The sequence below is a fragment of the Xenopus laevis genome, chromosome 8S (assembly GCF_017654675.1).
Source record: "Xenopus laevis strain J_2021 chromosome 8S, Xenopus_laevis_v10.1, whole genome shotgun sequence".
NCBI classification, from domain to species: domain Eukaryota; kingdom Metazoa; phylum Chordata; class Amphibia; order Anura; family Pipidae; genus Xenopus; species Xenopus laevis.
The window spans coordinates 88,657,102-88,684,725 of NC_054386.1; the positions used below are offsets into that span (position 1 = coordinate 88,657,102).

At 40.3% G+C, this 27,624-nt stretch overlaps 2 protein-coding genes across 9 annotated transcripts in view; one reads left to right on the plus strand and one right to left on the minus strand.

The window, feature by feature from the left end:
• pak6.S (p21 protein (Cdc42/Rac)-activated kinase 6 S homeolog) overlaps positions 1 to 21,477 on the plus strand; it is an 82,445-nt gene extending 60,968 nt beyond the window's left edge. For all 7 annotated transcript variants that reach the window (XM_041575393.1, XM_041575394.1, XM_041575396.1 and 4 more), the window contains 6 exons: positions 1,179 to 1,643; positions 1,773 to 1,906; positions 2,869 to 2,995; positions 4,304 to 4,429; positions 17,161 to 17,295; positions 19,867 to 21,477. In XM_041575393.1, the coding sequence (XP_041431327.1) occupies positions 1,179 to 1,643; positions 1,773 to 1,906; positions 2,869 to 2,995; positions 4,304 to 4,429; positions 17,161 to 17,295; positions 19,867 to 20,034 (1,155 nt within the window). In that variant the 3' untranslated portion in view covers positions 20,035 to 21,477. The remainder of the gene's footprint in view (positions 1 to 1,178; positions 1,644 to 1,772; positions 1,907 to 2,868; positions 2,996 to 4,303; positions 4,430 to 17,160; positions 17,296 to 19,866) is intronic.
• On the minus strand, positions 7,445 to 11,412 carry LOC121397800. 2 transcript variants are annotated; one of them, XM_041575401.1, is made up of 6 exons: positions 11,292 to 11,412; positions 10,795 to 10,885; positions 9,783 to 9,850; positions 9,234 to 9,392; positions 8,497 to 8,631; positions 7,445 to 8,144 (listed from the first exon to the last, which is right to left on the minus strand). In XM_041575401.1, the coding sequence occupies exons 1-6, from the start codon at positions 11,302 to 11,304 to the stop codon at positions 7,936 to 7,938; spliced, it is 675 nt and encodes a 224-aa protein (XP_041431335.1). In that variant the 5' UTR covers positions 11,305 to 11,412; the 3' UTR covers positions 7,445 to 7,935. The 2 variants fall into 2 exon arrangements, with proteins under 2 accessions (XP_041431335.1, XP_041431334.1); XM_041575400.1 differs by lacking the exon at positions 11,292 to 11,412 and having other exon boundaries at positions 10,795 to 11,195.
• Positions 21,478 to 27,624: the final 6,147 nt, after the last annotated feature.

Here is a 27,624-nt window from a genome sequence, read left to right on the forward strand (position 1 = left end):
TACCCAGAGGTGCTCTATAATGATGAGCCAAATTGTTTGGCAAGTTTCGATGCAGAAATTACCCCCATAGACTCCAATGGGCGATAAAAAAAAATTGTCGCCCATAGACTGCTGTTTTGCAAATTTCTAGCGAAGCTGTCCTGGTTTCTGTAGGCAAGTAGCCAGGGAAATTGTGGTTAACATGGTTGTGGCAGAAAGTGTATAAAGGTGTTTATCTCTGGATTTTTCTGCTTATATAACTATTTGTGACATGAATTTCCTGTAAGCGTATTCATATCATGTTAAAATTAAAACCTATGCAATTAAATGAGAAGGAAAGGCATATTTAATTGGGGGTGCCAAAAGTTAAGCACCCCAAGTGATTATATATACTTACCTCTACCCCCAGGCCTGTGCTCCTATCAGCAGAAAACTGCCCGGGATTATTCCAGAGAGCACCACGGAGCGATTGGCTTCCTTTTTCTTTCTTAAAATTTCATGGGGCAGACGCATGCGCAGTAGAATGAAATAGTCGCCTTCGCGCAACTGCAGAAAGAAGAAGCCGATCACTCCGGGGTGCTCACTGGAATAACCCTGGGCTGGTGCAGTTTTCTGCTGATAGGAGCCACGGGCCGGAGTATATACAATAACTTGGGGGTGCCTAACTTTTGCCACCCCCAAGTAAAGAGCACCTTTCCTTCTCCTTTAAAGGAGAACCAAACCCTTTTTATTAAAATCCCCTACCCTACATAGACCCCCCTCCCTGCTCCCCCCCCCAGCCTAGGTGTTATCCTGGGTAAATGCCCCAAACTCTTTACTTACCCCTCGTTGCAGATTCAGGGCATCAGAGTTCACAGGCGCCATCTTCTTCTCTTCGGTAATCTTCGGGAAGGGAGCGGGGTGTCGGCGCATGCGCTGAAAGCCACGGAAATTGCAGAAACGCCGAAAGAAGACCCGAAGATTACCGAAGAGAAGAAGATGGCGCCCGTGAACTCCGATGCCCTTAATCTGCAACCAGGGGTTAAGTAAAGAGTTAGGGGCATTTACCCAAGGTAACAGGGGGTAGGGGGAGGGGATTTTAATAAAAATTGTTTGCTTCTCCTTTATATAGAGAAATTATGAAATATAATTTGGCTTTGTTCATTGCTTTTTTCTTAAATTTCTCTTAAATCCTGTATGTTTTCTGTGCCCGTTTCCAGAATGAGCCCTTACAGGGTCCCTCTAGTTCTGCCCGTGGAGTCTTCACCAAAGCAGCATCTCTTCCTCCGAACCACTTATCTCCAGACTTCACCAGAGTAATTTCAGGAGCACCATCTGATAACATATCCCCTCTGCGGCCCTGCAGGCCCTCCCCAGCAGGCTCCCCTCGCAGTCGCCCCATCCAGACCAGCTCCACCAACCTACACCTTTGCACGGACACCTTTGGCAAAACTCAACTGGGTAACCAGGACTCCCAGGTGGTAACACACGAACAGTTCAAAACAGCCCTCAGGATGGTGGTGGATCAAGGAGACCCTCGCCGGTTGCTAGAGGATTATGTGAAGATTGGAGAAGGGTCCACGGGAGTAGTTTGTATTGCTCAAGAGAAGCACAGCGGGCGTCAGGTGGCAGTAAAAATGATGGACCTCAGAAAGCAGCAGCGGAGAGAACTTCTGTTCAATGAGGTGAGTGCTGATTGTAGTGCGTTGGCATTTATATTTGACATGAGGAACCGTTGGGCAGGAATATAAATTGTCTCCTATGTAAGGATGGAAATGGAAAATTACTAACATGCTGCTCTGTGTGGTACACAGGTTGTTATCATGAGAGACTACCAGCACCCCAGTGTAGTGGAGATGTACAAGAGTTATCTTGTTGGGGAGGAGCTCTGGGTTCTGATGGAGTATGTCCAAGGTGGAGCTCTGACTGATATTGTATCACAAACAAGGTATGGAGAAGACTATATCCACAATGCCAAGGGGTGGCCCCATAACCTCCTTCAGCATTTACTTATTGGGTTTATTTAATGTTTAAATGCCGTTAGCCAATTTATGGAAAAATCCCTTATCTGGAAAACCCCAGGTCTTAGGGTCAGGGCACACGCTAAGATTTGGGAAGTCTCCCCGAACTGCCTCCCGCCAGCTAGAATGTAAATGCCGGCGGGATGACACTCGGAGCGCTTTGTTTTCCGAAGGCTCCCAAAGTTTCCTTGTGCGACTTAGGAAAAATAAGTGCTCCGAGTGCCATCCAGCCAGCGATTTACATTCTAGCTGGCGGGAGGCAGTTTGGGAGATTAGACGGTCCGAAGAATAGGAGATTTGACACTGAGCGTCTAATCTCCCCGAATCTGAGTGTGTGCCCTGACCCTTAAGCATTCTGGATAACATTTCACAGTAGGGAGATGCCATAGCGCTTGCCTCTGTTGAGCCATTCCTTAAAAGCACAATATTTATGATCAATGGAGACTTTTATGGTTGATATTGCTGTGCATGTGGAATGGCCAGGCTGAAGCTACAATAAGGTCGAGAGCACCAAAATATCAAATATTTATGATCATGTAACAGTTATTATTAACTTACAATTTAAGTAATAAAGAGGCAAGATGGCAGCTCCTGATTCAATGTACAGTAGATTTGCATAGAATAAATGTTTGATGCACACAGTACAGTGTGCCACTTACTGCATATTAAAGGGAAAATAAACCTGTGTTTGTGTAAATTTAGGCTGTATTTTAATCTAGTCTTTAATACATACAACTGACATTGGAATAGCTTTCACAAGTTAGAGGGGGCAATTGATTTTGTGCTAGCTGGCCCTGGGGATTGGTTTATATCTTATATCTTTATATTTTTAATGTATGCCAAACACAGGCCCAGGTTGATGAACACAAGCTATTGTTTTAAATTTCAGGCTGAATGAGGAGCAGATTGCCACTGTTTGTAAGTCAGTATTACAGGCTCTTGAGTATCTACACTCCCAGGGGGTGATTCACAGGGACATTAAGAGTGATTCTATCCTCCTTACACTTGATGGACGGGTAAGCTATAATAAATGTCAGTCGCCCACCCTTTCCTTGTTCTCTAAACCAAAAATAAAAAAACAGAAAAAACAATCTTACTTCTATTTTACGCTCTTCTTACTTTTGTTATAAAATGACCAATTCTAAACAACTTTTCAATTGGGCGTCATTATTTATTTTTGTCGTTTTTAAATTGGTTGCCTTTTTCTTCTGTTTCTACCTTTCAAATGGGGCTCATTGACCCCATCTAAAAAACAAATGCTCTGTAAGGCTACAAATGTATTTTTATTGCTTCTTTCTCTTACTCATTTTTCTACTCAGGTTCTTGCCTATTCATATTACAGTCTCTTATTCAAATAAAAGGTAATCTAGACCCTAGCAACCAGATTGTTGAAACCGAAGAGCTGCTGAATAAAAAGCTAAACAACTCCAAAACCACAAATTATAAAATATGAAAACCAATGGCAAATTGTTTCGAAATATCACTCTCATACTAGAAGTTGTCAAAGGCGAACAGCCCCTTTAATTGACGTTTTAGTCATTTCTCCAAAATAGGGTTGCCACCCAGATTTGACCTGGACAGTCCTGTTTTCAGAAGGGTTTGCCTGGGTCAAGGAAGTCTTGGTCTCCCTTGATTTGCTGACCCAGCCTCCCAGCCATTTGCTGAGCGCCACATCATAGCCCCACCCCCATGATGTCTATCACTCAACCCGCAATATAACTGACCATCCCTCTGAAATTATGGCTCCGCCCCCTGCCATGGAAAGGTGGCAACCCTACTCCAAAACCATTTTCCCATTGGACCCAATGAATCTATTTCAGCAGGCTCTAGGCTCTGACCAGGCCTAACCCACAGCAGATCTGTTGAGCAGACCGAGTCAGCAGCTTATTGGTCCGTGCGTAGGGACCTTCGACGGGCTTCCCCAATCGATATCTGCCCGAAAATCAGGCAGATTTCGATTGGGCAGGGTAAAAAATCCCGTCGGATTGTGGCCATATCTGTTCATTGATGTGGTCCCGCATTCCGACCACCCGTATGGCCTCCATTCTGATCCGATAGTTGGGCCCTAAGGCCCACGATCGGATCAGCCCGATATCGCCTACCTCAATGTGGGCATATAGGGGAGAGATCGCCCTGTGTATGGCCACCTTTAGATCCTACTGACCGAACTTTCATTTCATAGTCTTTTCCTGTTTGGAAGAAATAACACAGACAATTATATTGTGTTTACATATTCCTAATGGCACAAACATCAACGCTAGGCTTACTTGAACATTATGAATGGAGACCCCCTGTATTCACCAGACTCCTTTCTGTTTCTGCAGATAAAGCTTTCCGACTTTGGATTTTGTGCACAAATCAGCAAAGATGTCCCAAAAAGGAAATCGCTAGTTGGTACCCCTTACTGGATGGCCCCAGAGGTCATTATGAGGTGCTCCTATGGTACCGAGGTATGAAACATATATTTATTCTTTGTGATCAGTAATATGGAGGATATGTATTATTGCACTGGTTTTTACAGCTATGTTTTGCTTGCTGTCTTATTAAATATAGAATTAGAAAAGCAATATATTTTGCTTGACTGCTTAAAGTAAAACTATATAAATGTAGGTCTCTATAAACATATATTGCATAAAACAGCTCATATGTAAAACCTTGCTTTATGTAAATAAACCATTTTCATACAAACATACTTTTTTTAGTAGTATTTGCCATTGAGTAATCTTAAATAGAAAATTGCCATCTTAAAAAATAAGGGCCGCCCCTGGTATCGTAGGATTCACAGTGCACACATACAAACCACATGTAAGGTCACATGAGCCAATTAACAGACTTCTTCCTGTTACCGTTAGAGCTGTAGTACAGGGAGTCCTTGAGTTACATGCACCTGACTTACATACAAAGGATATTACAGTAACATACTGTGGTTTGCTTGACTTTTATTAGCATTTAGCTTTAATGAACCACCTACTGCAGAGCACAGAAATAAAAAAGAAATGCTATGTTAAGACAAACATCTGTCTTGTTGCATTTAATCAGTGTCGGACTGGGATGCCAGGGGCCCACCAGAAAACCTTAGATCTTGGGCCCACTGGAAAACCGTAGGGACCACTTTTCAAACTATTATTCCTCCTCTCCTCTCTCAAACTCTTTATTCTCTTAGTCTTGTATTACTTACTTCTACTTCTACACTATATTCTTCCATTATTAAGCATTTTTTCCCCATAAAGAAATAGGGAATGACATGAAATAGGCTAAATGATTAGAAGCAAGAGGCCCACTGACACCTGGGCTCATCGGGAGTTTTCCTGGTATCCCGGTGGGCCAGTCCGACACTGGAAGCCAGTGTTAGCCACTCCCTGTTTTAGACCACACCCACTTTAAATCACACCCATGTTACCACAAGACCACATCCACATTAATAGCACACCAAAACCAAATGGTTGGTGCTCACTGCAGGGAGGGATGTCACTCTTATGTAAAAAGTGTTAAGTCATATTAAGCCATACCCTTAAATCCATATGCCTCCTCCTCCCCTGTGTATAATACAGTATCCCCAGCATATGATTAAACACCTTAGGGGCCCCTAGCAATTATTTTCAAATGCTAACAAACCCCCAGAACAAATACCAGGCTTGTGTTCAATAGGGATCATAGGACAGGCAGAGTATGACACACACAGGGAGTATAAATCAGGCAATGTATGGCGCACACAGTGAGCATAGGGGAGGCAGAGTATGACACACAGCTTGATAAAGAGTGAAGTGCCACTCATAACGTTGCATGCTTATGTGGCCCCAAGATGAAAAGGCAAATTTTAATTATGAATTTGGAGAGCTGTCTGTGGAGAGAAACGTGTCAAAGTCAAGTCACTGCATGTTAACAATTTGCCAAATCTTTAACCTCAATTTCTTGCCTCTTGAAATGCATTTTTAGAACAAAAGGAAAACGGCCATTTTAACTGCTTGGGTTGTATCAAGGACCAGAACCCCCAGAACAGCAGCCTATCAGGTAGCACCAGTTCAGGCATAATGTTTAGAGTGGTCCCAGTAGCAACTTTACATAGCCGCCCCCCAACCTATCCATAAGGGCAGGCAAGCTAAAGCAAAATAAGTGGCTGGGGGTGGTACCATACAGCTAGCCACTTGAATTGTAAAATACCAGCCAGGGCATGCTGGGGGTGGGCTGATGACATAGAAGTGTTGGAATAGTGATGTAAGTGGTAGAGCAATTACATTAATGGGAGTGGGGGTGGCATTACCAGCCAGATGCCAATCTTATATGCAACAAATACCCCCCACAGCAGGGCTGGATTTCTATTGGAAGCCAGGATTCTCCGTTGTCACCCAAGGATCACACATGTGAACCCTTTGTTCCTACATCTGGAGAACAGGGGACAGAGAGCTTGTAGAGTCAAATAACCCACAAAATCTTCTACGTGCCTCGTCCCTAATGCTCCAGAATAGCATGTCGCCTATTCATTTGTTCCACCCTAAGCCTGGGCCTTTGTGGCCTTGGCACAAATCTGTCTCCCCACAGGCAACCGTATCAGTCACATGGCAGTGATTGGGTTTTTGTGATAATAATGATATTTATAACACTATTCCATAAGCTGCAAGAATGGGCCAGTTGTAGCCAAGAAGCCCTGTCTCAGAGAAAGGCCTGAGCTACAGAGAACACATCAGCTAATGCAAAATAAACCTGCTCCCAATGGGTGTTGTCCTGCAGTGAAAAACACACAAATATTCCACATAAAAATGTAGCCACTTGTTATTATTTTATTTTAATGCACAACAAAATAAGATTTGTACCTTCATTCATTGTGGCTATTGTAGAAAATATTTACAGGCATATTAAAGAGCTGTGCAATGATTTCTTTAAGCACAATAGAGATGTAGCATTAGATCCTCTCCTGTTCTGTACAAACGTGTGTGTATTGGGATGGGGTTAATGTCTTAAAATGGACACCGTCTATATAGTCTGATTATCCTCTTTCATTTTAGGGCCCCCCTAATCAGATCAGTCAGTATCCCACTGGGCCCTCTATATCTCTTGCTCTCCCCCCCCAGAAGATGTGGGGTCACCTTCTTCTAAATTAACACCCTGCCTAGAGCTTGTAGCACTGTGGACTTACCACTATACTCAGCCACTATCACAGGGGAGAGGGGGTCCTGTTGTGGATCAAAGTTTGACCGTAAGGGGGGCCTGGCTGGATAGCGCAAATGTATGTAAATTGGGTAACTTACGCTAAAACATAAACGAAATCTTAAAGGGGTTGTTCACCTTTAAACACTTTCAGGTCAGTTGTTCACCAGAAATAAAAATGTACTTTTCATTTTCTATTTGTGACCGTTTTTTTAAAGTGTAAAGTTTATTTTTTTAACGTCTTATGTCTTTCTAAACAGCTCTGGGAGGGGGGTCGCTGACCCTTTAAATTGTTAATGACACAGAAATAAGGAAAGGCGTTTAAGGTGTTCCCGTGTATTTTATTACTCAAGTCATTAGAAAATAAAGCTGGTATACTTTTATACAATGGTTTATTTTTTTAAATGTAACAATATAAACAAGGGAAAAAAAAAACATTATAACGTTATCAATGTTTAAAGGTCACACTGATTCTAAGGGTCTGGCCACACGGGCAGATTCGGGGATATGAGTCGCCAGGTGACAAATCTCCTCTTCACAGGATTACTTCAGCGCACTGCCCAGTTGTTTTAGTGCAATGGTGCTTCTTTCCTCTTAGACTTCACCGCAAGTCTTCAGCAACATAGAACTAGTAAAGTGAGGAGAGCAATCCAAGGCAGAAGATCTGCAACAATAATCTCCCCGATCTGTCTTCCTCTGCCTTCCGCCGGCCAAAATGTAAATCGTTTTCCGGTCGCCTGTAATTGCCTCACAAGGAAAGGGCTGCCGTTATTCCATTTTTTATTTTGAACTCCTCCTTCGACTTTGGTTTTTATCTCGGGAGAAGTGTCATTTCTGCCCTTTTCTTTTTCCATTTCCATTTCCATATTCTTTTTTTCTTCTTCTGATCAACTTCCTCTACTTGCGTTTCATGAACTTTCTTGTTCTGTTCATCTGCTTCCTCTGCTAATTCTGGTTTTCGTGGTTTTACTACTTTTAGTAGTTTTAGTAGATTTAGTAGTTTTAGTAGTTTCTTCCCACCTACAAGATAATATTGATTAGTATAACGTGTAACCACCCCCCATACTGCTGAGCCTTATACATAGTGGATTGTGGTTGTAGATTGGAAGAGTGAGGAAAATCAGGTTTAGTAGGTAAAGTCGGCAGCAGTAGGACAAGATGGTAAAAGTAAGAAAACGATGTCAGTGTTACCCTACATGTAGTTCTTTAGTTCTGGTTAGAGACCAAAACTCTGCTCCAACCCATTATCTTAGAGGCTGGAATTGTATGTTTTCATTTTACATATTTTTTCCTTAATTTAAATTCTTATCCTTTATATTATAAAGCTGATATATTTAACCTTTATCTCCCCCTTTCACTTAGTTGTACTTACTTTCCTTTAGCTCTTTATCTGTTTCCACACCGTTCTCAGGAGGTGGATTGGTTTTTTTAGTAAAAGGAAGATATTTCCTCCAGTTTTTCTTTTTTTGTTTTTTAGTGGTCTCTTCGTTCATGTGCTGTGATTCAACTGTAAAGAAAAGTTCCATTAATTAATGAGGTTACTATGATAATGGGCAAACCTTTGCTCCATGGAAACCCATATTAACCGGTCAGATTTGTGATTTAAACAGCAGATCAGAAAATAGTAACTGCCGGTTGATATGGGTTACTGGATCTTAAGTTTAAGGGGGTTATTTATCAAAGTCCGAATTTATCTTAATATTTTTCTACAAACTCTGATGAAATCCGCTCAGGTTTTTATGCTTATTTATTATTATATTTTCTCAAAAATATGCTTTGGGGGAAAAAAAATCAGATTTTCAAAATTTTTCTGATTTTTCATCTGATTTTCACGATTTTTTCACCTGAAAACTCAGATTTTTTCCTGAAAACTCTTATAAGCAACCTCAACAGATCTGAGATTACAGATTTTCTGATTTGGACTTTTCCATGCTCAGGGTTTAATAAATTCCCGAAAAATTCATGATTTTTATAAAAAAAAAAGCACAAATTTTTCGTGATTTTTTTATTTGGAATTTAGTAAATAACCCCCTTAGAATCTGCTGTTTTAGCAGTTGACTGACCAAAAATAACTCCTCTTCCCCTTCACTCATCTTAGTTTGTACTTACCATCTATAATCTCTTTATCTGTTTCAGCACAGTTCTCTTGAGGGACATCCGTTATTGTAGCAGACTCTGATATTTCTCCCACTTTATTATTATTTTCTTTATTAGGAGTCACTTCATTTTCCTTAGAGTTCCCTTCTTCTCCTATGTGTATTTTTACTCCTAAAAAGTAAAAGTTTAGACATTTTATCTCGGCTTTTGCTTTACGGCAACCTATAATAACCAGTCAAATGTTTACTCTCAAACAGCACATTGGATCAAAATGCTAACTGCTAATTGGTTGTTAGGGGTTACTAGATATATTATAATAGATATTAATAATTATATAGTTGCTTTATTGCACACTCGTTTTTGTGATGATGACTGTCAGTCAACTTCAGTTTAGAGAACCATATTAATCACTCCAGCAGCCCTCCTATTTGTTATAATGCTTCTCATCAGTCCTGGATATTCTTACTCTATAGGGGCATTGCCATTTGATCTATATGAACCCATTTCAGAGATTTATTGGGGAAAACCTTCACAGACAAAAATAAACGGACAGAATTTTACCTGGTACAACTACTTGAAGACTCCGCACCTCTTCCTCACGTTTTTTTAATTCTTTCACATGCTTGTTGCTGGGAAAGAAAAGATAAAATTATTTGTTTCTGTGCAAATTAAACCCTACACTGTCTCTAGAAATCTGAAAGGGGAGCTAAACCTCAAAATATGAATTGGTGTAAATTTATTCTGAGAACTTTTAATCGTGGTTTCTGAGATATTCAATTTCATACTGATTGGCTTGGCTCAACAGCAAGATGTAATAAAGACCAGAATATAGAAATCACTACATGTACTGTATAGCTTTATATAACAATCTTACTATGGCAATATATTTTACAGAGAAGTTGAAGAGCAATAAAATGAATGTTAGGGGGTTATTTATAAGTCCAATTTTATCTCAATATTTCTGCTACAAAATCAAATCTGCTTTGTTTTTTTTACGCTTATTTAATATTAAATTTTCCCAAAAATTAGCTTTTCAGGGGAAAAAAAATCAGATTTTCACAATTTTTTTATGTATTTTTCACCCGAAAACTCAGATTTCTTATGTTTTTTTTTTTTGCCTGAAAATCCCTGAAAATATTGGGGTATTGCCCATCAAAAAATCATTGAGACTCCCGTTGACTTATATGCAACCTCGACAGGCCTGAGATGCCGGATTTTCTAATTCAGACTTTTCCATCCTCGGAGTTTAATAAATTCCAAAATGTCCAATTTTATAAAAAAAAAATATCACAAATTTTTCAGCATTTTTCCATTCAGAGTTTAGTAAATAACCCCTACATATTAATCTATAGGAGTTATAAAATCCCTTTAAACAGTATGAAAAAGTCCCAGGTTTGCCCAAGGTGTGGTAACCAACCAAATAGCAGATAGCATTTACTGATCATCTGTTTAAACTGAAGATCTGGTTGGTATTGTAGGTAACTAGACCTGGTGCAAAAATTAGTCGAACCCCAGGATTCTCACACTAGTTTTAAAAAGTTTTAAAAAGTCAGTATCCCTTTAAAGAACTCACCAGAAACGAATGCTTAATGCCAGAAGTCCAATTATCAACAAACTAATGCATGCTCCAGCCAAACGGATATACGGTTTAGGGATCTCTAAAACTAAACAAGAAAATAAGTTAATGAAGAGTATGAATGTGTAAGTGCTAGAAATATGTAGAATAGGTTTATCATATATCACTATAGAAGTGTAGGGCTGAGAGAGCATTTGTCCTGAGATACCAGAATAAAGAGGAAATGTGGTTGGTGGAAAAAGCAAATGGAAAAGGGAAATATTACAGTTTAGTGAATAATTATATAATGGAATTAATACAATCAATAGAGGGAATAGGAATAAACAGGACTAGACATTAAAATGTAAAATGAATTTGAAATGACAGGGAAAATAGAAGAGGTGAAGAAAAATAGAAATAAAAATAAAACTAACAGAGGCCCATTATGTATTAATGATTAGGGTTATTGCAAGTGACATGTAATTGGCATGTTTCTATAAGTTGTGCAACTTTACCTAATTGTTTCATAGAATCGGATGTAGTACAATCTGCCTTCTGATCACTGGGTCCTGTAAGGAATAAATACCATTAGTTGAGACATTACAATTAGATGAATACAATGAAAATGAATTAATATATAGATACACATAGTGGCGTAACTATAGAGGAAACAGACCCTGTGGGGTGGCCCAGGGAAGAGGGTGCCCTTTTTAACCCTTCATTAAAGGGTGATTTTTTCATTAAGGGTAAGGGCACACCCTGCTATTTCGGGAGATTAGTCACCCAGTGACAAATCTATTCTTCTTGCCTCATGAGGAAACTTCGGGTGACTACAGAAATCCGAAGCGATCCGACAGCCATCCCACTGGCGATTTACATTCTAGCCAGCAGGAAGGCAGGTCGGGGAGATTAGTCGCCCGAAGTAGAATCGATTTGTCTCTGGGCGACTAATTTCCCGAAATAGTGGCGTGTGCCCTGGCCCTAAAGGGTTTTCATTAAAGGGTGATTACAGTCTCTTGTACATTGTGCAAAATACTGCCTTTATAACATTTATTGTTATATGAACATAAAGAAAAAACATATACAAACAAAATTCCCCTGTGCCACAGTTTCAGCTCCTTTTCCTGACACCCTCCCACCTTACTATACACACTACGGGGCACATTTACTTAGGGTCGAATATCAAGGGTTAATTAACCCTCGATATTCGACTGTCGAAGTAAAATCCTTTGACTTCGAATATCGAAGTCGAAGGATTTACCACATTTACTTCGTTCGTACGATCAAAGGAAAAACCTTTCGATCGAACGATTAAATCCATTAGAAGGATTTTAAACCATCGATCGAACGATTTCCTTCGATCAAAAAAAAGCTAGGAAAGCCTCTGGGGACCTTCCCCATAGGCTAACATTGATGCTTGGTAGGTTTTAGGTGGTGAAGTAGGGGGTCAAAGTTTTTTCTAAAGAGACAGTACTTCGACTATCGAATGGTCGAATAGTTAAACGATTTTTAGTTAGAATCGTTCGATTCGAAGTCGTAGTCAAAGGTCGAAGTAGCCAATTCGATGGTCGAAGTAGCCAAAAAAATACTTCGAAATTCGAAGTATTTTTCATTCTATTCCTTCACTCAAGCTAAGTAAATGTGCCCCTACTTCTCACTTACATCTCTTCCCAAATTAAAAAAGATAAATCTGACAAAATAAATATCATTTCAAGATACATTAGGGATACATTACCATCCAGTCTCCAAACTGGGAAGCCCACAGCGAAATTAATGAAATAATTTAATAATAAAGAAATAAGAATTTGAATAGAGAATAAACAAGCCATGACTGACTCATTCACTCTTCTACTCCAACTGACAAGTGAGTGGTTAGAGCTCAGGATACAGGATGGGGAAATGTCACTGGGCATTGTGATGTCATAATTAACACTGTCAGGGCTGCAGTATGACCAGTAACTGGCACAGTGCAGTTAATAATGTCATGAAAAAAGTTATAAGAATAATAGCTAAGGATAGTTTGTGCCAATCAAATACATTTATAATTATTTTAATATTGATTTAGTTATATCTTACTGTGCAATGTTATAATAATGTTACATATTTAATCTTTTATTAAAGGGTGATTTTTTTATTAAAGGGTTTTCATTAAAGGGAGATTACAGGCTCTTGTACATTGTGCAAAATACTGCCTTTATAACATATGTTGTTATATGAAGTAAAGAAAAAAACATACAAACAAAATTACCCTGTGCCACAGTTACAGCTCCTTTTCCTGACACCCTCCCACCTTACTATACACACTACTTCTTACTTACATCTCTTCCCAAAATAAAATAAATAAATCTGACTCAAATAAATATAATTACCATCCAGTCTCCAAACCGGGAAGCCCACAGCAAAATTGATGAAATAATTTAGTAATATAGAAATAATAATTTGGATAGAGATTGAATAAGCCATGACTGACTTGTTCACTCTCCTTCTCCAACTGACAAATGAGTAGTTAAAGCTCGGGATACAGGATGGGGAAATTTCACTGGGCATTGTGAGGTCATCACTGGGCATTGTGATGTCATCCTTCACATTGTGATGTCATCACTGGGCATTGTGATGTCATCACTCACATTGTGATGTCATAATTAATATTGTCAAGGCTGCAGTATGGCTAGTAACTGGCACATTATAGTTAAAGAGATACTGACACCAAAATTAAATAAAGTTTTCTACACACATGCTTCATAATTTAATTGATTAAAATGTAATTTAAAATTTAATTTTAAAAGGATTTGTTCAATGTTGTTACATTACCAACCCGATTCCCAATTTTCCAATTTTTTTTAGTATCACATTAGCCTTTGATATTATGTCTGTCCAAAAAATCATCCAAGTCCCTCTTAAAGTCATTAACAGAATCAGCATCACAACATCACCCGGCAGTGCATTCCACAACCTCACTGTCCTCACTGTGAAGAACCCCCTACGTTACTTCAAATAAAAGTTCTTTTCCTCTAGTCTGAAGGGGAGGCCTCTGGTACGGTGATCCACTTTATGAGTAAAAAGGTCCCCTGCTATTTAAAAGTAAAGGAGTGGTGTGTAGTTCTGTTCCTACAACAAAATTAAATACCATAGTCCAGAAGAAAAGTTATATTGTGGTCTCATCAAAAAGACCCCCAGTCCAAGGATTGCCAATTTTTGGATTTTTCAATATAGATTAGAAGAGACCCAATGATAGTAGTGCAGTAGCCAAAATAATTATAAAAAGTAAAAAATCTTTATTAGGACATGTATAGCCTAACGCATTTTGGGCAAATGGATACTTTAAGGGGCACATTTACTATTGGTCGAATATCGAGGGTTAATTAACCATCGATATTCGACCATCGAAGTAAAATCCTTCGACTTCGAATATCGAAGTTGAAAGGATTTACCGCATTTCATTTGATAGAACGATCGAAGGAAAAATCGTTTGATCAAGGGATTAAATCCTTCGAATCGAACGATTTTCCTTCGATCAGTAATTACGTAGAAAGCCTATGGGGAAGGTCTCCATAGGCTTACATTGGTGCTCGGTAGGTTTTAGCTTGCGAAGTAGGCAGTCGAAGTTTTTTTAAAGAGACAGTACTTCAACTATCGAATGGTCGAATAATTGAACGATTTTATGTTTGAATCGTTTGATTCGAAGTTGAAGACGTAGTCGAATGTTGTAGCCAAAAAAATACTTCGAAATTCGAAGTATTTTTCATTCTAATCCTTCACTCGAGCTAAGTAAATGTGCCCCTAAGTGCCCATTTGTCGCATTTTTAAAAAACACCACATAAAAAAGCCTCGTGTGACCTCGTCCTAAAAGCAGCTGTTAGAATTAATACAATAGTTGATAATAATACAAATATACTGCTACAAAATGTATCCGCTGAATGTTCAGAATCTGTACCTGGATTACTGAGCTGCCAGACTGAAACACCAGAGATAGCATCATTAAGTTTTAACATTTTGGAAAAACAGCAAAGAATAAAAGACAGAAAGCAATTGCAAAAAGTCTTTATTTGTAGTGAAAAATCTGAAAACAACTCAACTGTAAAAAGTGTTTGGAAGTTGAGCAACCACTTATGTAGACGCATAGTCAGTCATTCATAACATAAGTCATAACATAAAAGAAACTTATGTCTTACAAAATGAAGTTCAATCCTATAAGCAGCAAAGAATGTTCATAATAAGTGAGCAAACGAATGCCCTGTTTAGTGTTTCTGCTATGCTGCAAGTGGTTATTAGAATTAACTTACCTATTACCCTTATTGCATCTGTCAGTGAGCTGAGCCAGCGGATTCCTGTGCCAGCTGCACGGGCCCAGATCTCATCAAGGTTTGCCCTAAATGCACTGGCCCAAATGCCTATTTGAGGAATACATGGCTCAATAATAAGTTTATTTTTGTCTGTAATGTTCCATCATATTGCTCAGGAGCGAGGGAATAACCTATTGGTAGGGCTCAAAAGCAAGAGACTGTCCCTAGCCTATAAGCTACACCAGTGCTGTCCAACTTCTATGGTACTGAGGGCCAGAATTTTTCTGTTCTACATGGTGGAGGGCCGATAACAGAAGCCAGCAGTGTCGGACTGGGATGCCAGGGGCCCACCAGAAAACCTTAGATCTTGGGCCCACTGGAAAACCGTAGACTGTGGGACCACTTTTCAAACTATTATTCCTCCTCTCCTCTCTCCTCTCTCAAACTCTTTATTCTCTTAGTCTTGTATTACTTACTTCTACTTCTACACTATATTCTCCCATTATTAAGCATTTTTTCCCCATAAAGAAATAGGGAATGACCATGAAATAGGCTAAATGATTAGAAGCAAGAGGTTTAATGCACATCAGTAGGCAGAAATGTATGTTCAGCACAACCCGATTAGTTGATTTCCTTGAGATTATCCTGATTTCATAAAAGGATAGATAGCCTGACATTCAATTGAACTGCATACTCCACGAGATTCTGATTAACCAGTGTACCATTGCTTCTGCAGCATTGCTCCCAGATATATGTAACAGTTATATGCTAAGTGGACCAGACCAAATGCTGGACCTCAAATAAGTGACAATTAAAATCACTGCTTTAAACTTCCCCATATGTTAAGGTGACCATACGCTATAAGATTTGGTGAGGTCGCCAACCAAGCTTTTCTTTCTTCCGATATGCCCACCAAAGGCAATGCAATATAGGGATGAATAATCGGATTACAACAATGGGAATAGGTGCCGACGGGGCGTGGACAGCATCAACTAACCTATGTGGTCCTCGACTGCGGAGATATTTAAACCCTATTGTTGGCCAGATAACGGTCGAAGAGGCCCATCGGAAGGTCCCATACACCGGCAGATAAGATGCCGAATCGATCTAAAGGACCTGAATCACCAGCTTAAATCAGACTGACTGTGTATGGCCACCTTTATAGAAGCTGGTGCTGGTTAGTGATGGGCGACTTTGTCCTGTTTCGCCCAAAAAATTTCCAGCGAAACTCACGAAATTTTGGAAAATTCACAAAACGAGAATTCTGATGTCCGTGGCAATTCTGCCGCTTGCGTCAATTTTGACTGCGGTGTTAAAGTCAATGGGCGTCTGAAAAATGTCGACGCGTTGACGCGTGACGGTTTTGACGCGAACGACTTTTCCGACGCGCGGCCAAAATTTTTTTACGCCGGCAAATTTTGCGGCAGTTGCGTATGAATGTTTAAATGTGCAGCGAATTCGCCAATTTTATTCGCCCATCACTAGTGCTGTTTTATGTGTTGTAGCAGTGATTCCCCAACCAGTGGCTTGTGAGCAACACGTTGTCACCAACCCCTTGGATGTTGCTCCAAAGCAGGTGTTTATTTTTGTATTTCAGGCTTGGAGGAATGAGTTAGTTGTGTAAAAAAACACGTGTACTACCAAATAGAACCTATTGTAGGCTCTCAGTCCACATGTGGCTATCAAATAGCAAATTGCAGCCCTAATTTGGCATCTTCAGGGTCTTTTTTCATGTTTGTGTTGCTCCCCAAATCTCTTTACATTTGAATGTGGCTCATGGGTAAAAAAGGCTGGGGATCCCCATGGGTTGGCCATATTCTTTAGGTGCCATTTTATAAAAGCCCATTCTGATATAAGATGATAATTCAAGGTTGTTAGTAGTACAGACATCTCCAGTGGTAGAATAATAATAATAGTTTTTCTTCCTCATCGAGTTTAAATGATCCAAATATCCAGATATACAGTATGTGATTCCCTGTTTACTCTGGTTCCTGTGGACGATTATTCAAAGAGATGTGTGTTTCTCTAATTAACCTAGTTCTATTATATGTGAGAATGTGGTATCAGTAAGTCATTTTTACATCCGTCTGTCCCACTACAGGTGGATATCTGGTCACTTGGCATCATGGTGATTGAGATGGTGGATGGTGAACCCCCATACTTTAGTGATTCCCCTGTACAAGCCATGAAAAGATTACGCGACAGTCCTCCTCCCAAACTGAAGAATTCTCACAAAGTAAGTGACCCCTATTTACTGCTATTGGTTTCTCCTCTATTACCCTCTTTTTAATAGGGGGTTATAATGTTATAGAAGAGAATGTAGTGCAACCAGTAAAATAAACATATTCTATGGGGGGGGATGGTAATAAGAAATGCTTACACCCACATGGGTCACAGTTATTATTATGCTTAATCTATATAACATTCTGCACTGCTGTACAATGAACACAAACATATGTACCACCCAGGCAGCCTACGTGCAAGAATAGAAAGTGCACTGAAGACAAGATGAACTGGTTAATGAGGGGTTGCAGTTCTGAGAATAGAATTACTATTTAAACCAGAACCAGTACAGGAATTTTTAAAAGGGGAAAGAGACATTTATGTTCAAGTTATAGCATAAATAGGGCTTGTGTTGAAACTGTTCTCTGCATTTATTTTATTATAGGCACGAGGAATCTGATTTAATAATTCATCTGATTAAATATTTTTTCTCCCCCCATTTGAATTGCCCTGAAGACATACTGTCCCGTTTTTTTTTAGAGGCACAGTCCCTCTTTTGACACCTCAACCCTCAGTCCCTCGTTTCTACTGGAAAGTCCCGTTTTTCCCTGCACTGAACAGCCAGAAAAAGAAACAAAGTTTCTAACTTAATTGGCTTTTGGCAGAGCCCAGAACAGCCACAGCTGCAGATAAGATATTTTTGTAACAATTTCGAGATAAGCAAATAAGTAACTGTAACAATATAAGATACAGGTCCCTTTGGAAAAGTTAGACTCACAGCTTAAAAGGCAATTCATCTTCATTAGCAAAACTGCAATAACTGAAAAAAACACAAATATGTTCAAACTTTAATAATCTGCCAAATTTTGTAAAATGAACATGGTAATTATGGGTGTGGCCATATAAATGGGCGTGGTTAAAAAAATTGCAGAATTACGCGAACCAACTTTTTTGTCCCTCTTTTTATTTCCAAAATGTTGGGAGGTATGCTGAAGATCCGATCAAGTGTAAACTAAAAGTGTTATGTACTGCTAGGAAACCCATTATCCACAAAGCTCCAAATCATGGAAAGGCCGTCTCCCATAGACGCAATTTTATCCAAACAATCCACACGTTTCAAAATGATTTTCTTTTTCTCATGATGATAAAACAGGACCTTCATACTCTTCATCCAAACTAAGATATAATTAATGGAAGCAAAACCAGCCTATTTGGCTTTATTAAATGCTCAAATTATTTTTTAGTAGATTTAAGGAATGAAGATCCAAATTACAGAAAGATCCCTTATCCGGAAAACCCCAGGTCCCAAGCATTCTGGATAACTGGTCCCATACCTGTATAGAGTTTTTTTTTTTAAATGAATAAAATAGAATGCAGTTCTCTCACTGGACCTACATTTTGGCCTTATGTATATTGCTCCTATAGTTACATGGTAAACCAGCTATAGAGATCTGTTTTCATTGAATGCTTACAGTTGGGGTGGCATGGGTCAGATAAATGGGTTTGGCCAGTGCTTTAAGGTGGTTGGTGGTAGGGATGCACAGAATCCACTTTTTTGGATTCGGCCGAACCCCCGAACCCTTTGCAAAAGATTCGGCCGAATACCGAACCCTAATTTGCATATGCAAATTAAGGGTGGGAAGGGGAAGAAAATTTTACTTCCTTGTTTTGTGACAAAAAGTCACTTGATTTCCCTCCTGCCCCTAATTTACATATGCAAATTAGGATTCGGATTTGGTTCGGCCAGGCAGAAGGATTCGGCCGAATCCTGCTGAAAAAGGCCGAATCCCGAACCGAATCCAGGATTCGGTGCATCCCTAGTTGGCGGTGTTGGAGGTGATGAGGTGTCAGGTAGAGGGACAACAGGCAGTAAGACAAAGAGTAAGTTGAAGTGGGCGAGTGCTGTGTCCTATGGAATCCATAGAGCGAGTAGGAGAGCGTGGGATGTAGAACCTAGAGCAACAATTAAAGAGAAGATGGAAACCAATACAGGCACTTGTCATTTATTCCAAATTTCTTGGGGTTTTTTACGGCAGGTTAATGGTTGGCTTCATAAATACAGCCTATAAGAATATATAAACGATGTGTATTTTATTTTGTTTTTAACCAAGTATAATTTGCCCAAAGGACCCTCTCAGCTAAAAATACAAAGGGGGGCGTGTGGGGGTACTCCAATCCTAATTATTTTGCAGTTGCAAAGAATAAATTCCTATTAAATCATGGGGTTCCGAGAATGTGCCTTGATTGATCTGGGGTTTTTTTTGGGCTTTAAATGCCCTCTCCGACCTAAAAAAAAAGCCTGAAACAAAAACAAGTTCTAATGCGAAAGTTTGGGTTGTAAATCATAGATGTAAATGTGACAGTTTCCGTGACTCACTGCCACTTACAGTTATTAAATTGATTTCTGAGAAATCTATAGGGTGTATTTTAATGGCAACATTTGCAGCGATTACATCATAGCTCTATATTCTAACCACTGCCATAAAAGCATTCACCTGCCTTTAATGCCATAATAACTGAGCTTCCATTACAAGGCCATGTTCTGCACTGTGCCTGCTACTGACGCATTGATTTGCTTTCGTAGGCCTCCCCCATACTGAGGGATTTCTTGGAGCGGATGTTGGTTCGAGATGCAGCTCAGAGAGCGACTGCCCAGGAGTTGCTGGACCACTTTTTTCTATTGCAAGCTGGCCTGCCGGAATGCTTGGTGCCCCTCATCCAGCAATACCGCAAAAGGAACTCTGCATGCTAACGCTGACACCTCTGTGTGAGTGCCAAATCCTGACTGTGACATGTTGGGGATAAAGATGCTCCAACATGATGGTACAGGCAATATAGCCACATCTGGGGCATCTAAAACCTGCAGAGATGGTGCATTGCTGCCCAGTGATACACTCGTTTGCTGACAAGAAATAAGCTACGTGGAAAAAGAAAACGTTTGGACCATTTTTCTGGGGTCTTTACTGTTAAACAGGGTCAGATGTCATTGTTTACACTACTGAGACCTTGGCTGTCAGAGGAGCTAGCAATCCATTGCATAGGGGGGTATGGCATTGCTTACTCCTCTAGCAGCAAGGTAGTTATTGTATTTCTTCTATTTTGTACACTGTAACAGAGATTCTAAAGAAACACAGCAGATGCACCTTATTTTGTGTACATTGCCAAATCAATTCCCTACAATTACCGGGCTGCTATTTTACAGAAGGCACTTCAAGGACTGTCCAGCAGAGGGTGCCAGTACTATAGAAATAACTATTTTGTGATGTTTCTTTTAATATGTGGAGATGGAATCTATATGCCGTATATAACAAACTGTGCTCCATTCTGAATCCAGGACTATGTAGCTAGAAATATATGAACACCTGAATAAGGTGACATTGGGGTTTAGGCATCACAGAGGCATCTCAATACCTTCAACACAGCAATGCAGTACAGATACAGTTTATGGGTAAAACAATGGGCTACATTAATGGTTTACTGCATTTACCTGAACTGGAGAGGTAACACCCTGATGTGCAACTGAATTAACCTAAGCTTGTTTTAGGAGTTACCCCAATTTTATACAGTATCCCCTAAATCCCACTTATCACTGAAGCTGCAGAGCTGACATTCCGTTGCACATGGCTGCACTTTTAGCCCTACCCTTCTCATCCTTCATAGGATATCTCTATACAAACCTCTGTGCTGTTTCAGAGTGATGATAACATCCTTCAAGGTGGCCATTCACAGGGAGATCGCTCGTTTGGTGATGTCGCAAAACGATTGGCTCTCTCCCCGATATGTCCGAGGTGGGCGATATCGGGCTGATCCGATCGTGGGCCCTAGGGTCCAATGATCGAATCATAATGGAGGCATCAACGTACAGATGGGGCAGAGATCCGACGGGATTTTTAAACCTGTCCAATCAACATCTGGCTGACTTTTGGCCAGATACAGTATAGATCAGGGAAGCCCGTCGGAGGGCCCCACACAAGGGCCAATAAGCTGCCGATCTGTTGGCAGCTTTTATCGGCCTGTGTATGGGGGTCTTTAAGTCTCCTCTGAACCCCTACAACAGCCATTCTTTCCCTTCTACTGAAGTCATTGCCGTGGGTATGTGCAGATTGCAGCTTGGTGCATCAATTGCAGAAAAAAAACTGAAGCACAAACCAGTACAGGTATGGGGTCTATAGAACCTGTTATCCAGAAAACTCCAAATTCCAGGAAGGTCATCTCCCATAGGGGCAAATTTACTAAAGGGCAAAGTGACTAACGCCTGGCGAAAATTCACCAGCATGACGTTATTAGTGATGGGCGAATTTATTCCGTCGGCGAATAAATTTGCAAATTTTTCGCCATTTCGCGAATTTCACGAATTTTCCAGTAAAGCGAAACGGCGCAAATTGGCCCATCACTAGACGTCATTTCAGAACACAGATTTACTAACGGGCGCTAAACTTTGTAGCAAAGGATAAGATAGACTGTAGCGGCGCTCCCTAACGCCTGGTGAATTTTCGCTCTGGCAAATGGACGTATACGCAAATTCACTAAGATGCAGATTTTACTGAACGTTACCTCTTGCGCCAGACTTGCCTTCGCCACCTCAGACCAGGCGAAGTGCAATCGAGTAGATAGGAGTTCCTATCTAGCGCAACTTCGCTTTGCTTGCAGAATTAACGCTAGCGAAACTTCGCCATCGTTCGGCACCCTGGACGCAACTTTGCATTTTTGTGAATTAGCGTTGTCCTGTGAATTTTCGCCTGGTGAAGTGTTGTGATGTGAGCGAAGCCGTCGCTGGTGAATTTACGGAGGATAGTTAATTTTCCCCATAGACTCTGCTTTAATTAAATAATTTACATTTTTTTAAAATGATTTCCTTTTTCTCTGTAATAATAAAACAGTCCCTTGTACTTGATCCCAACTGAGATATAATTAATCCTTATTGGAGGCAAAACAAACTTATTGGGTTTGATTAAGGTTTACATGATTGTTAGTAGACTTACGGTATGGAGATCCATATTAAGGAAAGTTCCCTTATCTGGAAAACCTCAAGTCCCGAGCATTCTGGATAACGGCGCCCATACTATTAAAGTTTAAGGGTAAGGCCACACTAAGCGATAGCGCGGCGATTTGACTCGCCGCGACTATTCGCCGCGACTTTTAATCCTCAATCGCTGGTGAAACTTTGGCGCTGGCGTCTATGGGGAATCGCTGCGTAAAAACACACGCGGCGATCTTTTTTCTATTGTCGCTCGAAATCGCCTCGCTAGGCGATTTCGAGCGACAATAGAAAAAAGATCGCCGCGTGTGTTTTTACGCTGGCGATTTTGCGCGATTTCCCATAGACGCCAGCGCCAAAGTTTCGCCAGCGATTGAGGATTAAAAGTCGCGGCGAATAGTCGCGGCGAGTCAAATCGCCGCGCTATCGCTTAGTGTGGCCTTACCCTAAAGGTTTGGCATTTGTTCATTGGCATAGCTAGAAGCCCACAGGTCCTGGTAACAAAAAAAAAGTATGAAGCCCCTACTGACCATCAGATCTCAGCCCCAGTATTTACCTGTATCATCTACAACCTTTTACCTGTGTGTCTATGTAAAGACAACTAACCCATGACATTAGGATTACAATGATCAAATTCTTTTACATATCTGAAAACCTATTCCTCTACACTCTACTTGGTAGAATGAAATACTTGGGGGGATCAATATCTCCCTAATGATGGGGTGTTAGTTGACATCTCTGCTATGTGTCCCTTTTTATTCCCAGGGCCGGGGAGTACAGCTGCAGCCCCTGTAGAATTTTATTATAGGTGCATAGTTTCATGTTGTACAGGTATGGGACACATTATACGGAAACCCTTTATCCAGAAAGCTCCGAATTGTGGAAAGGCCGTCTCCCATAGACTTAATTTTATCCAAATTTTTAAAAATGATTTCCTTTTTCTTCTGTAATAATAAAACAGTACCTTGTACAGGTATGGGACCTGTTATCCAGAATGCCCGGGACCTGGGGTTTTCTGGATAAGGCATCTTTCTGTAATTTGGATCTTGATACCTTAAGAAAATTATTTAAACATGAATTAAAGCCAATAGGATTGTTTTGCAACCAATAAGGATTAATTATATCTTAGTTAGAATAAATGACAAGGTACTGTTTAATTACTACAGAGAAAAGGGAAATCATTTTTAAAAAATTTGAATTATTTGATTATAATGGAGTCTATGGGAGATGGCCTTTCTTTAATTCGGAGCTTTCTGGATAACGGGTTTCTGGATAATGGATCCCAATATCTGTACTTGATCCAAACTAAGATATAATTAATCCTTATCGGAAACAGAACCAGCCTATTGGGTTTATTTAATGTTTACATGATTTTCTAGTAGATTTAAGGTATGAATATCTGATTTACAGAAAACCCCAGGTCCCGAGCATTCTGGATAACAGGTCCCATACCTGTACTTCTGCATCTTCACACCATGCTGTTGGCTGCCCCTCCTCATTCTAGAGCAAGCTCTTTCTCTCCTAAAAATGTTAAATATTTCAATGTTAATACACTTGTAAATTGTTGCTTCCGTTTCAGGAATTATTGGACAAATTCTTCCCAGTCTGACCCATTTTTTTTATTCACTTATATATGTTCTTAAAGACGTACTGCATGAGCCAACTAATGCTCCTTTAATTCAGGAATGTCTCAGCCGATGCCCTTGATGTCTGCACAATAGAGGCTGTAGGCTGGAATTAGCTTCTCCCTTGCAGCTCATCCTGCTAATGGGTTTGGGCAAAAGTCAGGGGGCTAAAGTGAGACCCTTGTGTGTAGCCACTGTGAGATGGAAATGCCAAGCACTCTGAAAAGAAATGTTTTAATAAAAGAGCTTTGATGACTGGACATAATCAGTTCCAATGTGATGATCACTGTTTGGCTTTCTTTAGAACCCGTCTGTCTCCAGTTCCTCTTCTTTCTCTGCCAAATCTCTGCACGGAGGAAGCTCCTCTCCAGAAATTACTCACACCGGAAACCAGGCCGAGATTAGGAATTTGCATTGGGCAGATGATCAGCTGGGGCCCCCGAGGGCTGATACTGACCAGGCGCATGCGGTGTGTTTGGTTTTCCTTTGTACGGGAAACTCCATCCAATGGAAAATATAGAAAGCAGTCCCACCAATGGGTTCTCATTACAAGTACCAAAATGCATTTATATAGGGAAAAAAAAAAAAGACAAGCCTGACACATTTTGCACCTACACTGGGCACTGACTCGTAGGCTTGAAATGTGTCAGACTTTCTCTCTTTTTTAACCAATGTAAATACATTGTTGTGCTTAAGACCACATTGTTGTGCCTGCTTTCTACATTTTTTAAGTCACCTGGTTAAAGTGATGCTTGATTCTAATATTATTAAAAATGAAAGAAATCTAAGGCTATAGGAGGGATGATGTTTTTTTTTTCAGAAAAGTGGCAAGACCAATTAAAGTGCACCCATTATATCACTATTTTTACGACTTTATTTGATGCTCCTCAGTATTCTATACATTTGATCCGACCACATTGGCAAATCTGCCGTCATTCCTGCAGCTTCTGGGAGTTGTAGGCCACAGCTCTTATTATTCTATAATACCCGCAGTTCCTGTTCCGAGAAACATTCCATATGCGCATTATACCAGAGATATATAATAGATTAGAGACAAAAAGCCTGAATAACTATTGGTGGTTTAAGCCATGACTGAGGTTCAGTGCATTCTATTCCCAGTTAAAATATGTGTATGGCTGTTTGTATGGTATCCGTCAGTTTGCCCGGCAGGCTTATCACCCTTATCGCAGAAAAAAATTTATATTGTGCTTGAGAATATACCGCAAATAAAAATGCCAGTGGCTATGTACTCTGTAAACTGATCAGGAGGAAAAGAGAGATATCTACCCCTTTCTTTTATGTCCCTCCATGTCAGTACAAATGGGCAGTATTGCCCTTGCAGACTAGGAGGCAGGACCTATAACATATCCAATCAAAATGAATCATGATCTATTAGACCACCTGACTTCCTCCTCACCACTCTTCATTATTAGGGGCTATACATTATATCAGATTCTCTATTGTATAGATGTGATGCTGGCCTTGTTACTCAGGGCCTCTTTGGCATCTGTTTGGTTATAGCTTTTATGTTGGTTATTCCCACCCATTGTTTGTTTTTGGGGCATAGTTGGGGAGATCCTGTTTGTCCTGACATGGAGGGGAGCAGAAGAAAATGAGAATTTCCCTTCATGACGTAAATTACTTTTCTTCTAGTCCAGACAGTACAGGGTTTCCCATCCCAAGTTTTTCATTTTGGTTTGGTTGCTGTACTGCTATGGCAAATGTATAACAGTGACGAGGAGGAATTCAGGTGGTCTTATAGGTCATGGTTGATTTTGATTGGCTATGTTGTATGTATGTATATATATATATATATATATATATATATATATATATATATATATATATATATATAGCCTCCTAGTCTGGGAGGGAGGGGCAATACTACCTGTTTGTACTGACATGTCGAGACTAGAAGAAAAGGAATTGACGTCGTAAAGGTAAGTGAAATTCTCATTATCTCAGCGATGAGAATGCTTGGAGCTGTCCTGCTTCCAGAATCCCATAGCCCTGTATTGATTATAACCCTAGCTAAGCTGCTGAGAACCATTATTTCTATATCCATGATACTTCTAGTTCTGCTACTGAGGGATGCTGGGAGCTGTACAATGTGCAGGACACCCCCGGTTCAACTAAGTTGCCAAATGAGCAGCTCTTTCCCCATTGGTGGCCAATACCAGTTTAATCCCATCATTTAGCCCTAGGGCCAAAAGATTGGATAACAATGACCACAGCAGTAAATCTGCATTAGAGTGCTCTCCTCATTCTTGTTTTAATTACTGACTTCAGACGTGCGGTACGTCTATTGCTAAGAGGATTGAAGCATTTTTCATAAAGTGGCTATTGGCTGTGCACTGGATCCATCCCATTTTCCATAGACCGGTATAGGGGTCTGTCATGGTGGGGAATGCTTCAACACGCCAATGCCATCCTTGATCTGATGTAAATATCAAACTTGCCTGATTTGTGTCCAGATATTGGTTGAGTAGCCTCGTCAGACGCCTCCATACATGTGCAGATAAACTGCTGAGTCTAAAGGACTTGAATCGGCATCTTAAATCAATCCATGTATGGCCAACTTAAGGCAGAAATGTCAGGCATTTTTATGAACCACATTTAGGGTCAGGGCACACAGGCAGATTCAGGGAGATTGGTCGCCCGGCGCCAAATCTCCTTTTCCTCGGAGCGACTAATCTCCCCGCCGGCTAAAATGTAAATCGCTGGTGGGATGGCACTCGGCGCGATTCGTTTTCCAGTGTCGCCTGAAGTTGCCTCAGAAGGAAACTTCGGGCGACTACAGAAAACGACATCCCGAAGAGATTTACATTTTAGCCGGCGGGAAGGCAGTTCCGGGAGATTAGTCACTCCGCAGAAGAGGAGATTTGTCGCCGGGCAACTAATCTCCCCGAATCTGCCTGTGTGCCCTGACCCTTAGCCCTCTCCGTCTCTCTCAATTATTTGGAGGGCTCCAAGTGCTTTTCCGGATTTAACATCAAATGGTGGCCCCAGTGTTTTAACCTTATAACACTTTTTAAGGGCATTTGGTATCACTGAGCATTCAAGTTATATCTGTTATAATTTCTATACAGTATATATATATAGGCAAAACATAGATGTTAGTGCAGTATTAAAGAGTGCATGCAGTCTCTGCAAATGTACATTTTATTTATACACAGATTTTATACTGCCATATTCTCCAGTATAAACATGGCCGTGATGCGGGAAGTCCATAACATGCATAACATGGCCCCATCGCAGCATAATCATGTATATACATTTTAGATGAATAAATATATATATATAAAATCACCTTTATACACATTTTTCAAATGATGCCTTAACAATACAGTACAGGTATGGGACCTTTTATCCAGAATGCTTGGGACCTGGGATCTTTCTGTAACTTGGAACTGTCTTCATGCCATAAGTCTATTAAACATAAAAGGGCAGTTCACCTTTGTTGACTTTTAGTATAAAATAGAATTGCCAATTATAAGCAACTTTTCTATTGACCTTCGTTATTTATTTTTATGTTTTTCTTACACTTTCCAGCTTTCTGGCAGATACATACGCTGCAATTTGGGGGAGATTAGTCGCCCTGCAAAAAATCTCCTTTTCTTCGGGGATGACTAATCACCTCCAACTGCCTCCCCACCGGCTAGGATGAAAATAGCCGGCGGGATGGCACTCGAAGCACTTAGTTTTCCGAAGTCGCCCCAAGTTTTCTCGTGAGGCGACT